The 17,225-nt window shown below is 40.3% G+C and overlaps 1 protein-coding gene across 1 annotated transcript in view; it reads right to left on the reverse strand.

Annotated features, from left to right (window-relative positions):
* Positions 1-1,450: 1,450 nt before the first annotated feature.
* The window catches only part of RIT1 (Ras like without CAAX 1), a gene marked incomplete in the record, with an annotated part of 544,284 nt that continues 528,509 nt past the window's right edge, over positions 1,451-17,225 (reverse strand). Inside the window, 1 exon segment of the mRNA XM_044080155.1 lies at positions 1,451-4,588. Coding sequence (XP_043936090.1) covers positions 4,361-4,588 — 228 coding nt within the window.

Here is a 17,225-nt window from a genome sequence, read left to right on the forward strand (position 1 = left end):
AAGAAATGGCTGATGGGGATCTACAGCTGTTGTTCCAGGGCCCAGTGGCATGTTTTTAGTTGGATGCTCTGCCCACACACTGTCACTGTACTCTGTAGCTGCACACACATGAAGCAAGGGTAAGTGCCTGCACATTTACAAAACACTTCTCTTCGATGGCCTTGTTCCCCCTCCTCATCTGCATTAGACACACTGTAGGCCCCCCACTGGTGCTACTTGCTGCAGTGACCAAAACTCTTATCCACCCCATAATTGAGACAATCAGATTTTAGGTCACTCATTCATGTTTGGTCCCAGCTAGTCTTCCGGTGCTGGAATGCTAATCAAACATTGGTCACTACTGCCACGGATGTTTGAGTGGCTAACTTATCAGTGGGCAAGCTGCTGCACATGGCAAAACTGACTCACATTTATTTTCTTTTTTACATCATTGTTGTCTTCAGACAATAAAGAGACAACAAGTACTGACTTATCTAAGAAAACTGTTCTCTCTCCCCTTATCAGAAGTATTCTTTCTTTGCCTACAAGAACAACTGGCATGGTCACATTTTGATCATACGTCTGTCTTTAAGAAGGTACAAATACAGCCTTGGCTTCTTATATACTCTAAGAAAATCAAAAACATAAATTTACAAGGAGGTATTCTGTGAGGACAACTGTCATATACATAATGTTGATGTGATGATGGGGGTAGCTGGCCAGGGTACAGCCTCTCTTTGTCCATTATGATTGTATGAATGTATTCACATCTAAGAAGTCTCAAATAATCTATTTTCTCAGTTTTCAAGTCAGTCAAAAATCTGCCTTAACATTTTTACTCCCTTGATTCCTAGCATTCTTCGTAAAAGTTTAAATTAAACTCCTCTGCCATTCTTCATTGTGACACTGGGCTCTCAGACACTGCCTGAGGCTGTACCTTACTTTTTACTTCCTAGTGTCCTCTAGGACACACAGTAAATCTATGTTGTCTGGATTTCCTAGTGTTCCACTTCCAACATAAGGTCTCTGAATACCCTTACAATTAGTCATTCCACTTTTTTAGTACTGGTGAGTAGTCACTAGAGCCCTGCTCTATCATAGTGCCACTGTTAATCTGGACTGTTAATGTCCGATAAACATTAGGCTTTGAGACTCTTATCTGTGAGTACTATGTACCTTTCTAGTCTCATTCATATTTGCATATATGAGCATTTCAATTGCAACAGCAAAGGGGTTGTGTATATCAGTGTCTGTCAGACATGCATTAGCTTTTATATAGGCAAGACAGAGAGACCATTGAAAAGAAGAATATATGAACACTTGCATGAGATCTCCCAGAAAAAAAGACACAAATGTTTTATTTAGGTACAAGAAAGACTGTAAGAATTGTATTTTCAAGTTCTCTGTATTTGAACAAGTGAAACCAGATATAAGGGGTCGACTGTGGGAAGCTCTTTTAGAATACAAAGAAGTATACTGGCAGCTTAGGCTGGATTCAACTAAAAAATCGGGACTGAATGACCATGTTAGTATTAACAGTGTCCTTAAATTAAGGGCAGCTAAACATTAGAAAAGGAAAGAGCATATGTGTTCATTGTGACTGTTATTGTTTTAAAATAAGGATTTATGACAGCATGTATTTTACTATGGCAGCTAGAATATGTGTCTTTATTTTTCTTGTTACTGTTTTAACACAAGGGTTTACTACAGCATATATTTTACTATGGCTTTAAATAATGCAGGGAAATGAATTTATTTAATTAATTATGCATGAGATGGTACCATTGGCTGACAATTTTTGAATTTTGTTTAAAAGTGGCTAATTGGTTTTATTTCATGTTCTGATGAAGCTTGAGATAGACCTAAGTGAAAGCGCTTAACTTGTGGAATTGTTTGTGCTGTGGCATTTTCAGTTTTTTCATATATCCTGGACTATTAAAAAACGTTTGGAGCCTGAACGTCTTGTGGAATTGTTTGTGCTGTGGTATTTCAACAGTTATTTCATATATCCTGGACTATCAAAAAGGTATGGAGCTTGCTACTGTGTGTTTTTTGTTTTAACATTAACTATGCCTTGTGTAAAAATTCTACTTGGGTATCAGCATACACATGAAGCTTAAACATTAATTAGTTACCCCCTAAATTTATTTTAATCTGAAATCTTAGTGGGCCTAAACAAATCGTTTAATGCCAGTTAAACATCCAGTCTTACAGCAGTGTCAGTTCTGTACAAGCAAAATCTTGCTGCTGGCCAGTCTTAAAAAAAAAAAAAACAACAACACAAACCCCTATTATCTAAGCATGAACAAAAAAGTAATTCAATAAATAAAACAAAAGGAAAGAAAATAATAAAGTCAAGTCCTATCAGCACTGCTCTCTTTTAGAACAGTAGTGCACAGTATCATGTTATCTGTGATGTAGTACCCCTGATATGGGGAAAGCAGGGTGCTTTCGTCTGTAATGTACTTAGGGATGGCACACATTTATTGTTGGTATGTAGGAAATTGCTTTTCAGACTGCCATCAAGCCTAATACACCTACTTATTGATATAAGCCCTACACTAAGCAACTTGCAGAAAGTTTAATGATATTTTTTTTTGGGGGGGGGACAATTAAAATAGTGCCATTTTCACAGTTAAAACCACAAGAACATATATTATACTAATAAAGCATTCAGTTATCAGGAATGCAGTTTATGTTTAGTGAGTGCACCATTATGTGCAGGTTCTGTCTTTTGTGCCCAAGGACAAAAAGGGGGTGGATATCAAAGCACATGTCAACAGATTAGGAAAGTCCAACTCTGATTTTAACAGTGTATTCACCTACACATTGCAATCTAAGAACTATGATTCTGAGCAAGCAGTTTTGCTGTTTTTAACATCAAAATTTGCATTATTATCAACTCAGCACAGTCATATTTTGGATTCATTGATTCATTATACATTTAAGTCAGTCAATAACATCTTTAAATTAAAAAAAAAATCCTATGAATATATCTGCATTCAGAGCATCTACAATCGATAGATCCTAACATCTCTTACTTCAGAAAATGCAGCACTCCCTGTGAGGAAGCTCTCAGCTTTACCTGCTGAAGCAGATTCATCAACACTTTTTGCTTTTTTTGCTTTTTTCTTACTGCTGTCAGCCATGTTACAGGCAGATCAGTACTGCACAAGATATCGCTGAGCATATCATCGAGATGAAACAGCAAACAGTTGTGGCTCTCGTAGGCTGCTACTCTTTCAAACTAACACTGGGATAAGAGGTTTTCTCTTTATGTTTTGTACAGCCATTTAACCTAATGAATGCACAAATGCTATGATCATTCATACGCTATCCTTGCACGCATTAATTCTGGCTTCTGAATCCACGTTAATTTTTTTCACCCTACTTTGTGAATTTCTTTTGTTCCCCTAAAGATACAGAAAGTGGGGACGATGACTATTATTTATATTATTGGTGTTCATCAAATTATCCATGCTTTCACCAAGCTTGTGGCGTCTGTTTAGCAAACCAAGCTTCACATTCACTGAGCAGTACGGATATTACCTAATGATTTTCAAGAACAGATTCTCTCTGCCTATTGTTATAATCCAGGAACACTCGCCAGTTTGTCATCAGGTGATACAGAGAGTCATAGCAAATTAATCTAAAGAAAAAAGAAGTAGGGTTACCATGGCAACACATTAAGTACTGAATCTGTCTTCAGTCAGTTATCAACTTCAAGTGCATATGATTTAATATCCCCCCTTTTACTGTTATGTAAATAACAAAAGTCAGAAATATGACTTATACTTCAGATTACCAAAAGTAAAACAAATCCATCCTATCTTTCATGGTTCACCCCAGCTTCACAAATGGACCTCACAATAACTAACTACACTTTTTGGACAGGGTTAGTAGCACTGGGCGTAGATCTACAAGAGAATGGTAGAAACCTATCTCAGACAGCTTGAAGAACTTTTCAGGGGAACAGCAAAACAATATAGGATCATTTAGAAAAGTTAAGTAAACCTTTCATTTTCTCATTAGCGTATCTTTGAGCTATTTATACTTTTTTGATGAAAGCAAAGCTTCCTCAAATGGCAGTGTGCCACTCCTTACAGATATGCTTTCAGATATATGAGGGTCGAGTTCTACTTAAAAGTAAGCCTTCATTTCATACTGTTTGCTAAGACATAAAAACCTATCTAAAATCCCCATTCTTAAACAGAGGATTCAAAACCAGCACCTAGAAAGGCAGTGAGTCATAATAGGCTCTTTTTGGCAACGCTAACTCCCTTGGCCTTCCCCCCAACCCACAAACTTGGTCTGTGCTTTAAAATAAAATAATGTAGCTAGGTTGCTTCAGTCCCACAATTTTGATTGATTGGGTAGGCATTCATGTGACAGAGTCCTTCTTCTTTCTGAAGGGAGACTTTAATCTCTTCCATATGCTAGTCCTCCTCTTGGACTTCTTCTCCATGGCAAGCTTTGCTTCCTTCTTTTTTCGTATTTCTCGTACAACAGCATGAAACACATCATCAATATAATACCTGTAAGCTGCTGATGTCTCAAAAAATGGACAGTTGAATTCTCTGGCTAATGTAGCCCCCTCTTCTTTGGAAACCTTCAAAGATAGGTAGGAGAAAGAAAAAAAAGCAAAATGTAAATGGTATGAAGTGTAGCAGAAGGACAGTTGGTTCATATAAGAATACATTTTCATGCATGCTTTATTTTTACTTTGAAGTATAATATAGGAGCAGTGGTGCATAACAGCTATATTTTTGCATTCTAGCATAACATGCATCTAAAGAAAGAGATTCAGATCATCAATACCATCTTTTAATCTAAAGCCTCCCTTGCTAAAGTAAACACCACAGAATTCTTCAGTCATTTAAGTACATTAGTTCATCACAAAGTGTATACTGCAACAATGACTAATTTACATCTTTTAGATATGAACTGCTATACAACTGTTGAACACCTATGCATTTTTTGGTGTGGAGGAATACAATTTTTTTATTGAAATGAAAAGCTAATCACAGGATAAACACTGGATTATTTAGGCCCACTGTGGCTCTGATCTCAATGGTGTTTGCTAAGCTGGGCCAGAACCCTAGCAGTTCTTGTAAACCCTACATAAATAGTAGCAGTAGTAATAATAATAACAATGATAATAATAATAATAATAATTATAATAACCCTGCCTTGGCTCTCAGTTTACTCAGCTTTTCCCAGTCCAGAACCACACTACTACCTTCCTGACCCTCCTCCAAACCATATGGAATGCAGCAAAGAATGTCATAAAACTTACAAATTACAGATGGGTTACACACTCTGGTTGGAAGCAACACCCTGACAAGTTTAACACTAGTCCTCTGACAAGCCTAACTTCTGGCCTTGATTATTGAAGACTGCACCTAAATGTCTAATTCAGCCAAGAATATGTCAAGAAACATGCTGACTCAGATTCTCCTCTAAATGGTATGTGTGCTGTACTACCCTCTGCATGTGACAGTGAAACAGAAATGTGTCAGAGCATGAGACAATGACAGGTGAGTCGGTGAGTTTCCCTTGTCATTTCTGGCATGCTGATTTAGTTCATTGTCCACCATCTGTGTTTTTGTGAATTTCACTCAGTGTAGTCTGCTGCGGTCAAGAATTCCTACCAGCAAGCAGCAAAAGCCATTCAGCCGCAACAAACAAGTTCAGAGCTGGGAATACAGTGTAGCACAGAAGTGCTTTTTAATAGAAGTAATAACTAAGAAAGGACTCAGAAGGCTAGGAGAAAGCATGGGCCACAGGACATGTCATCCAAACAGCCAAAGGACATGATAGGCTAAAATAAAAGACTAACAAAGAAGCTAATTTCCTCCACTCCCCAGGTGGCTCAGTTCTAGAGTCAATTTTTCTTACTCATTTCACATAGGTAGCAAGCAATCCAGCTGGTCAGGTTTTCTTTCCCTATTTTATAAGAATTATTGTATTCCTTATGTACAAAAAAGGAATCAACATGTCCATAAGATGAGGTAGACAAAGGCTGCAGAACTACAACAATGGGGAAAATTATTCCTGCTCCAGACACTCAGGCAGCATGGCCTACAGATAATGGCTAGAGGTGATGCATATCAACCACTGGGGAATCAGGTCTGGCAGTCCATAATGTGGGATATAAATGCAGTATGTGGGCATACCCACACATTAGGCCAGTTTTGGCATCATACATCTGATATTATCAGCCCTGACAAACAGAAATAGAATGTACAGAGGACATTGACAGAAAGACCCACCACAGGGGGTAGTTCTCCAGGGTCTATGAGACTGATTGAGGTGGAGTTTCTTGTGTTCCTGGTAGAAGGGGATACAGTGGAGCTGATCAGCAGTGGTAGTGTGGATGTCATTGAGGGGTTGATCCATTCTACTCATATCTCAGAAGGTGATAAAGCATGTTAGTAGTTTTAATAAAGACTTATATATATATATAGTTATCACACATACTGGGTGTTGCCTAACAAAGATGACACAATAACCATTTTTTTTCCAAGGCACATAAGCAGTGCACATGTTGCCACAACAGAAGTTAAGGACAGATGTGTCGATGTGAGATATTACCAGCTACTCATATCTGTTTTTGCTCCTCAACTTGACAGGGTCACCAGACTGGGGAACAGCACATGGATAACAACCTTACAATCTGGGCAGAAGGGGACATAGTTAGTAAACCTGTGCCCCCTTCTGCCAGACTATAAGGTAGTTACTGCTATTAGACAATCCCAAGCCCGCTACTCTAAGACTCTTACAAGGGTACCCAAATATTCTGAGTGAAATTAATATTAATATGAATGGTAGTTTGGCCAATACAGTAAGGCTTTCAGGAGTGATCAGAGGGTCACCAAACAGATATGAGTACTCTTAAAGGTTAAAATATTCTATAAGGAACCAGCCACAATAAAAAAGTTTAAATATATTTAATAATAAAAAAAAAAAAAAACATGAAAATACTAAATATCTATTTACAATAAACAGAGTTTCAATCACAGGAAATATTAAAAATAACACAGGTGGACAAGTTCACACAGTTACAGAAAAACAATACTTAACTAATCTCACTATATTTTCCTGACTGATCTCAATTGTTACTATTCCCTGGTCACTTACTAGAGCAAGGCAAAATGAAACAGGTGAGTTATCTCTCTTTGTCAGGTTCCAAAAACAGAATGCTCTGAGACTTCAATCTCACCTAGTATTAAACATTATTTTAGTGATGGATTCCAGAATGACATCACATACATCTGATCATCTGACTTCTGGTTCCCATGCACCCCCCCCCCTTGGCTAGAAGCTGTCAGAATTTAACATATAGGTGTCAATAATACACACACAAAGAGCCTTGTTAAGATTTTCTGCAGGTCCTGGAATTCATAAAACCAAAAAACACTTCCACTCTTCCTACAGGAGCTAATACACCATACTTCTTACAGACATTGCATCTCTGGCTTCATTCAAAACTGTGAGATAACATTTTTAAGGCCTAGGGCCAATTATTTAGTTTTTTACTATTTTTAAAGTTTGAGATTAACCTCTTCTCTTCCAGTATCCTTTGTTACAATATATACATTTAATGCAGTTACACTACAGTCAGGACCCATTGTTGGTACATTTTTAACACAAGCAACTTTACAAATACATTTTTCAGCACAAACATCTGTACAAATCAGTTTGACATACAAATGACATGTAATTATTTAAAAAATTCCAGCTAGCTGTGCTCACATCATCACAACGGCTTACAAGATATTTGATATATTAAGTAACTTGCTCTGAAAGGCACGTGGGTACCCTTGCATTATACATATTTGTTCACTTTGTACATTAACAGTTAGAAGTGGTGAATATTTTAACCTTTAAGAAATGGCTGAGGCTGGAAGAGATGCAGATTTCCACAACTCTAGTGTTGATGCTAAGACAAATTAAAATGTGCTTTAGGCAGATGACACAATGACAGTCCACCATGTCTCACTCCCGAGTGGGGAGACACCCTCCACACCAGATACATGAACTGAACATTCCTTGAACCTTGTGGCTGCTTTGTTTGAGAGTACAGTGTCACCAGTTGAGGAAGGACCTTTTGTAGCTGGAAACCACAAATGTGCACCCCTGTGTCTGAAACAGTAGCTTCAGAGGTGTACACTGCTTCTTCTGTGAGCATAACTACCACAGGTCAGTACCACTGGGTATCTGATGCTCTCACACCACCCAGTTGCCCTGCAATGTGTAATGGCACTGGTGACAAATCAGTAAATGTACAGCAGTGTCAATCAGTTGCAGTTTGTTGCCACACAGTCTGTAATGGAGCTTAAGTGTGTTGCATGGCATTTGTGAGAATGCTGCCCAGCACCATTGTGAGGTCTATGCAGACATGGAGCTTAACATCACAAAAAAGGACAGCTCTATTGAAGTCTATGGTGGATCACACTGTCTTAGCACCTTTGCCATTGCCATCATGTTTGTGGTGACTCACAGTGTTGTCCATAGATGGGATAGGGAACATACCCAAGATGGATTTGTACACTAGCCTTTACAGCAGTATTCTCATCAACTGTGCCTGGAAATGTCAGAAGGCCTGCCACTGCTTGTCATAAGTGGTGAAGGTTACCTACCTCCACGCAGGGGACACATCACCAGTGAACTTCATCCAAGTCCAAGTCAAGAAGTAGCACATCATCCATGTCAAGGGAGGTCTTCAGACTGGTCCCTTCTCACCAGCGATGTGGCACCAGTTCAAGGAGATGCAGTGACACTCCATCCCTGTCACAGGATGAAGTGATCCATGACATCAGTTATCCTTCCAGCTAATACAGCCACCATGTGAAGCCCCGTGTGATGCATTTCCCCCATTCAGTTTATGTTGATAGTCTTGTGTTATTGTGTCCCTTCTCCCCTGTGCAAATGATGATGACTGTGGCTCAACACCATCCATCCTGTGTTGTACTGAGGTGACATCTGATGCACAATGTGATCAGACTTTGTACAGGCAAGCAGGGCCTGATAGGAAGACTGCATGCATCTTGTTTAGTCTGTACAACGCTGTCACTTTATGAGTGCTACAGTCCACGGCTGTTGTCCAGACATTGACACTTTGCCAGTGATGTCATGTACTACACTCATCATTGTCCACAGCAGACTTTCACTGCTTGCTTGATGTTTTGCTCCTGATAAACACTGCTGCATTTTATGTCTAAGCATTTCTGCCACTGTTTCATGGTTCTTCACTAAGATCAAAAGCCAGGGTTCAAGGTTGTAGCCATGATTACCTACAAAACACATAAAAACACAACATCATTTTTGGGAGGGTGGATCGTTTTTTAAGGGATTGGCAATGGTGAGATTTGTAGGATGAGTCGGTGGTGAATTTTGCTATTTGTTTATTATTATTTTCAACACAGACCTATAAACAGAGCAATGTAAGTTTTATGCACACTAAAATTCATTAACTATCTTTGGCAAACAAGCAGCATATTTTTGCTTTGCTTGTGGTAGACTTACATAGTGTATTCTATTTTTTGTCTGTTTGTTTGTTTGTTTTAACATCAGGTAAGCAGTAATCGATTTAGTCCCTTAGTCACTCACTGTACTACTATAATTTTGTTCTGCTCCTTTAATTCATGTTCTGTGGTTCATTTGTTTTGTAGAATTCATGTTCTTAGTCTCATTAATACATAACGGTTAAAAAAAAATTAGGGTTTGTGTAAAGAGTAAAGCAGTAGTTCCTTGTTATTACATACAAAATGTAAATAAAGAACAGTACTTAAACAACATGTCCTACATGGGCTGACTCAAAGCCCTGTCACTATACTTGATATCCTACAGACTGCTAAGAAGTGACCTGTGTCTGGCACACAAGGTATCCTCCGACTGCACATCATCAAATCAAGTGTCATCAGAAATACAGTAATTGGTCTAGTGATATAAACTTCTTCTGCAACATCAACAGAATGGTTTGGAGGGCTAAGTGTGTCTTGCACAGGATACCACTGCTGTGAAACAGACTCCACATCCATATAAAACTAAGTTAATCCCTGTCCATATTGAAGTGCAACTCAGATCTATGAATGAGAAACAGAAAGTTTACCCCAGGATCACCCCCTGTACTACTAATGGTCAGAGGCAGCTCCTAAATGCTTTATCCCATGCATGGGTCCCCTCAAATTATATATGGTATGATCCCAGTTATTCTCATTAGGGGTAACATATAATTACTGACCATCAGATGGGTAAAGCCAATTCTAAACCAAATGGGATAGGTTATTTTAAGCACAAAAAGGGAAACTGGCAAGACTTAATATGGCCCATAAGGTCAGCTAGCCTAATACTTACAAATGAACCTATTACTTGGCTATTTTCCTTACTGCATTAGCAAAAGTGCTTTGTAACTGACTTTAAGAGAACAGCTCAGACCTTGTTACTGAAACTTCATCATCGATAAGTGCAGACATTTACACATGCAGACACATTCTCTGTCTCTTTCTCTTATGGTTATCTGGTAACTCTCTCTCTATCATACTGAAAACATTTTGCAAATATCAAGTTCCTATAAATTGTTACTACATGTAATTGTGGGCATCTCAGCATGAGATGCTACAAAGTATGGAAACTGTCAACTTTTATTACATATTAGCATTACAGTGGCAAATCACTGCAATGAAAGAAAGTAACTTTCTGAACCCAAAATATACCGTATGTTAATAATTTTTATAATGTACTTTAACTCTCCCTTTTTTATTAATTTAAGTGGAGAGATCCACTTGGTATAAATGCTTCTTTCCTGTGGCAACCCTGGGGCAGTGTGGTTAAATGACTTGCAGAGGGTGTCATAGTAAATAAGTGACAGTGATGGAATAACCAGCAATGGTGGAGTGGAAGTAAAAGGCCATGACTATGGCCCAGGTGACATGGATCCAGTTAGTTTCTTGATTGTTCAACAGTACATGTAAGGGGAAAAGGCATATCCATCCTAGGGGGTGGTGGCTCAAGCTGACTTGGGTTGTGGCTCCAAGTGCAAAACCATGTCATTGCTCATACAAGGGGACCACTGCAGCGGAGAATGTGGGCTGTGGCCACAAAAGCTTGTGACTGTAGCCCTTGCTACCACATTTAAAGGAGTGTGCATGGGTGTGGTAGAGGGACAAAGGTGGTTCTTGCAGTAATGCAAATGCTCAGTTCACCATGAGGGTATTGGGGTTAGGGCTATACAAAAGTCTTCAGTTGATGAGATGCTGCTGCTTAGGGCACATATAATCCTTATGACTTGACTGCATGATATGGCTACCCCAGATGGTTCTCACCCCTTTATAATACTGAATGCATATTTATAGTACTGAACTGTTACAGAGGAAGAAATGGTGCTTAGTCTGACTGGGAGCGTCTTGATGGTAGACATACAAGGGGTCAAAAATGACCTTAAAAAAATGAATACTTATGGAATCAAATCCAGGACCACAGGCTGAAGCCCATTAGCCTCGTACAGTGTTGTAGACAAATTACAGCCTTAGCTTAGGAATGGTAACAGAAATGTGGAAGTTTAAGGACTGTGCCTTTATCCATATCAGAATCCCTTTAAGTTATCATGAAGTGCTGCATGGTTGTGAATCTGTAGCAAAGGAATGAACGGGTAAACTGCTGCCTACTAGTAACATACCATGGTGGGATAACGCCATAACACAAGCAGGGCTAGTAACATGCAATGGTGGGATAACGCCATAACACAAGCAGGGCTAGTAACATGCCATGGTGGGATAACACCATAATACAAGCAGGGCTAGTAACATACCATGGTGGGATAACACCATAATACAAGCAGGGCTAGTAACATGCCATGGTGGGATAACGCTATAATACAAGCAGGGCTAGTAACATACCATGGTGGGATAACGCCATAATACAAGCAGGGCTAGTAACATACCATGGTGGGATAACGCCATAACACAAGCAGGGCTAGTAACATACCATGGTGGGATAACACCATAATACAAGCAGGGCTAGTAACATACCATGGTGGGATAACACCATAATACAAGCTGGGCTAGTAACATGCCATGGTGGGATAACACCATAATACAAGCAGGGCTAGTAACATGCCATGGTGGGATAACACCATAATACAAGCAGGGCTAGTAACATATCATGGTGGGATAACACCATAATACAAGCAGGGCTAGTAACATACCATGGTGGGATAACACCATAACACAAGCAGGGCTAGTAACATACCATGGTGGGATAAAACCATAATACAAGCAGGGCTAGTAACATACCATGGTGGGATAAAGTACAGTTGTGTACACTTACCATAAATGTAGATGTTCGAGTGTATTCACTGTTGCAGTTATTACATTTGGGTTATCCTGCTGGCAGGTTGCCCTCAGTTGGCTTGAATTCCAAAGTCTTGGGTCCTGCATCGGTTGCTGTCACCTCTTCCCTGACGTCAGGTTGTCAGGGGTATAAAGGATGCAGTCGATGGCATTTTATTCAGTTTTTCTTGCCCCAGATGTCAGGTGCCCCCAAAAGGGTAGGCTAAAATTATGTAAATAAAACATACATGCACCAAAATAAGCTTTTCCTTCATCTAGAAGCAAATACACCACCCAGATTGTATAGATTAGAGAAATAAAGATAAGTTCCAGCATAAATAAGGGGGGTGGCGGGAGAGTAACCTGGACTGCAGCAGTGAATACACATGAACATCTACATTTATGGTAAGTGTACACAACTGTACTATGTTCTTCGTGTTTCACTGTTGCAGTCATTACATTTGGGTTGAGTCCCAAAGCTACGGTTGGGGGGGCTGGAGTTAAACAGCATTAGGAGCGGCTATGAGGCCCTGCAGAACTGCAGTGGCAAAGCCTGCCCTGGATTTAGAGTAAAGAGGCAGATTGTAATGTTTTGTAAAGGTATGCACTGAACTCCAAGTAGCAGCCTCTAAAAAGTCTTTGGTTGGTTCTCCCCTGAGAAAGGCTGCAGAAGTGGCTGCAGCTCTGGTTGAATGTGGCCTAATGCCCTTAGGCACTTGTTTGCCATGCTGTGAGTAGCAGAATCAAATGCAGTGACCTATCCATTTTGAAATAGTCTGCTTGGAGATAGCCTTTCCTTGTGAGGCTGTGGCATATGCCACTAGTAATTGTTCTGTTCTTCTGAAAACTTTAGTTTTGTCCATGTAGAATCTAAGTTGTCTGTGTACATCCAAAGAATGCAGAATTTTCTCCCCCTTGTTCTGTGGATTTGGATAAAAATTTGGCAAGTGAATTGTTTGGTTAAGGGCTACACTGGATACCACCTTACGCATAAATGTAGGGTTTGTTCTCAGAGAGACCCTGTCTGGATAAAAAATGATAAAGGGTTCCACAGCCATGAGAGCCTGTAGCTCTGAAACTCATCCTGCAGAAGTTATTGCTAGGAGCAGAGCTGTTTTCCAAGATAAGAACTTTATATCCGCAGTAGCAGCTGGCTCAAAAGGAGGTAAGGTGAGTTTTTTCCAAGACATAATTGAGGTCCCATGCAGGTACTGGCATTCTCCTTTGAGGCCTTAAGTTTTTGGCTCCTCTGAGGTACTGCCTTAATAAAGGATGAGAAAAGAGTGGTGGATCTGTATTGTAATGAGTCAAAATGACAGAGGCATGGATTTTAATTGATGAAAAAGATAGGCCTTTGTCCAGCATCTCAGTTAAGTATTGTAAAATCTGAGGAATATTTGGAACAGCTGTATCTGTTCCTTGAGCTTTGTTCCAAGCGCAAAATCTTTTCCATTTCCCAGCATAGGATTTTCTAGTAGTAGTCCTTCTGGCTTCTAAAATGACATCCATCACAGCTTTACTGATAGGTGTGGTTTGTATGGCTACATTATCCGCCATGCTGCCAGGTTTAGGGTTCTGAGTTGGCTGTGCAGAATCTGATTGTTTTGTTGGGACAGTAGATGAGATATTTGAGGTAAGGTCCAGACTGGGCATTGGGACAAGTTCCTTAAGATCGGATACCAGTACTGGCATGGCCAGTCTGGAGCAATCAGAATCATTTTTGGTTTCTCCTGCCTGACCTTTAGGAGTACCTTGGGGAGGAGAGGCAGTGGAAGAAAAGCATATACTGATAGGTTTGTCCAACTGAAAGATAAGGAGTCCACTTTCCAAGCTTGTCTGTGATAAGTCCTTGTGCAGAATCTTTTTAGTTGATTGTTTTGAGGGGAGGCAAATAGATCTATGTCCGGGCGGCCCCATTTCTTTGCTATCATGCTGAAGACTTGTGGATCCAGGTGCCACTCGTGGGGATCCATGAGGTTTCTGCTTAGTTCGTCTGCCAGAGTATTGTCCTTTCCTGGCAGGAATTGTGCCTGCAGATGCATTTGGTAAGTCAATGCTGTGTCCCATAAAGCCATGACTTGTCTGCACAGGGAATAAGAATGAGTGCCCCCCTGCTTGTTTATTTACCACATGACCATGGTGTTGTCTGTCTTTATCAGTAGTTGTCCCGGATGAAGTAGGTCCTTGAAGGCTGTCAGGGCATTTTGAACAGTTAGCATCTCTTTTTGATTGATATGTAGATGCTTTTGGTTTGAGGACCAAGTGCCCTGAATGCCTCTTCCTGCCATGCATGCCCCCCAGACATAATCTGAAGCACCTGTCATTAGGCTCTGACTGGCTGGGGGTAGTGAGAATGGCTGTCCCTTGTTTTGGTGACAAGCCTTTGTCCACCATCGAACTTCCTGTTGCAGGCAGGGAATTAGAGTAATCATTGTTTCCAGACTGTGGCAATGTTGTGTCCAGACACTTTTTAGATACCATTGAATTTTCCTCATATGCAGTCTTGCATATGGAATTAGTAAGATGCAGGATGCCATGAACCCCAAAGCCCGCAGAATTTTTCTTGCAGATAACTGGGCCTTTGTTGCCATTTCCTTGAAATAGGTAGTCAGTTGTCTTTGTTTGCCTGGAGTGAGATAAGCCATCTGGGCAGTTGTATTTAAGCTTGCACCCAGGAATATTATCTCTTGAGAGGGTACTAGTTTTGATTTCTTTTTGTTGACTGTGTACCCTAGGCATGTTAAAAGTCTCATCACAAACGTCAGATGCTGTAGTAGAATGTCCTTGTTCTATTCTTGTATGAGGCAGTCATCCAAGTAAGGATATATTTGTATTCCTCTTTATCTGCAGTAAGCAATTACTGGTGCCAGGCACTTTGTGAAGACCCTGGGCGCAGTAGATAAGCCAAAGGGCAGAGCAGAGAATTGGTAATGCTTTGAGCCAGCCTTGAATCTGAGGTATCTTCTGCATAATTGCCTGATTGGGACATGCAGGTATGCCTTTTTTAGGTCTAAAGTCACAAGCCAAGCCTTGCTGCCCAGCATGGGCAGAAGCTGCTGTAAGGTCAACATCTTGAATTTTGGTATATCCAGGAAAGTGTTTAGAATAGATAGGTCTAGTATTGGTCTCCATGCTTTGTCCTTTCTGGGTACCAAGAAAGTACAGTTTTGTACCTACCATAAATGTAGATGTTCGAGGATTCCATTGCTGCAGTCCTGACTATTGGGTATAGTCCGCCCGAATACCAGAGTATATCAGGCGCGGGTACTATGCGCATGACCGACGTCATATCCTCAGTCTTTTCTTGCCCCAGATGTCAGAAGACCCTAAAAGACAAGTCCCAAAACCCACCAAAACATGTACAATATATACAACAATATATACAAAAATATAAGCATGTAAACTCACCTACACAACCACCCCTAAATACAGGGAAGGAGGGAGGACTGCAGCAATGGAATCCTCGAACATCTACATTTATGGTAGGTACAAAACTGTACTATGTTCTTCGCCTTCCATTGCTGCAGTCCTGACTATTGGTAGAATCCCAAAGCAGAGGTAGGGAGGCTGGCAAATTATAAAGAAGTACGGGCTGACAACATGCCTTGCAAAACAGCTGTGCAAAACCAGCCCTAGACTTAGAGTAGATAGGAAGGTGATAATGCTTAGAGAAAGTATGCACTGAACTCCAAGTAGCTGCTTCCAAAATATCCTTAGTTGCCACCTTAGAAATGCTGTTGAAGTGGCAGTAGCCCTAGTGGAATGAGGCCTAATCCCAGCTGGAATCTCCTTGCCATGATGGGAATAACAAAATGCAATGCAAAAGCCAATCCACCTAGAAATAGTTTGTTTTGACACAGGCTTGCCCTGTGAACTCAAAGCAAAAGAAACAAACAACTGCTGAGACTGCCTAAAATCCTTAGTCCTGCTTAAATAATAACGCAATTGCCTGTGTACATCTAAAGTGTGCAAAATCTTTTCCCCTTTATTTTGAGGGTCTGCAAAAACGTAGGCAAATGAATAGTTTGGTTTAAAGCCACACTAGAAACCACCTTAGGCATAAAAGAAGGATTAGAATGATACCCTATCCTTATGGAAAATCAATGCCATAAGGGCCTGCAACTCAGACACCCTTCTTGCAGAAGTAATAGCCAACAGAAAAGCAGTCTTCCATGACAAGTATTTCAATTCAGCAGTAGCTGCAGGCTCAAAAGGTTGTAGAGTAAGTTTTTCCAACACAAAATTGAGATCCCAAGCAGGAGTAGGAGCTCTACGGGGGTCTTATATTCTTTCTAAGAAACTGCTTGAACAAAGGATGCGAAAACAAAGGTGGGTCACAATCATAGTGAGCTGAAATTGCTGCAGCATGAATCTTAATGGAAGAGAAGGACAAACCTTTGTCCAATAATTCAGTAAGATATTGAAGAGCCACACTCAAATTAGGCTCAGAAATCTCCAAATTCTTTGCTGTACTCAAATAAAAATCTCTTCCATTTTTCACTCTCCTTGTACTAGGTCTTCTAGCTTCCATAATCACATTTAAAACTCGTTGAGGAAGTTGAGACCTGCTGTGTTTCAACACAGAATATGCCAAGCTGTTAGATGAAGAGTGAAGCTTGACATTGAGCAGATGACCGTCCTTCTGAGATAACAGATGAGGAATCAGAGGTAAAGGCCATGGAGGCTTTACCAGACTAGTAGTGGGTACCAGTGTTGCGAGGCCAATCTGGAGCTATCAAAATCATCCTTGGCCTGTCTTGTCTGACCTTTAACAGAACCTTTGGAAGAAGAGGCAGAGGTGGAAAGGCATACACATGAAGGTTTGTCCAACTGAAAGACAGAGCATCCACTTTCCAAGCTGTGTGATGAAACCCCTTTGTGCAATACTTTGGCAGCTGGTGGTTTAGTGGAGAA

This window comes from Protopterus annectens, chromosome 8.part0, assembly GCF_019279795.1.
Source record: "Protopterus annectens isolate FY-2018-M chromosome 8.part0, PAN1.0, whole genome shotgun sequence".
Taxonomy (NCBI): Eukaryota; Metazoa; Chordata; order Ceratodontiformes; family Protopteridae; genus Protopterus; species Protopterus annectens.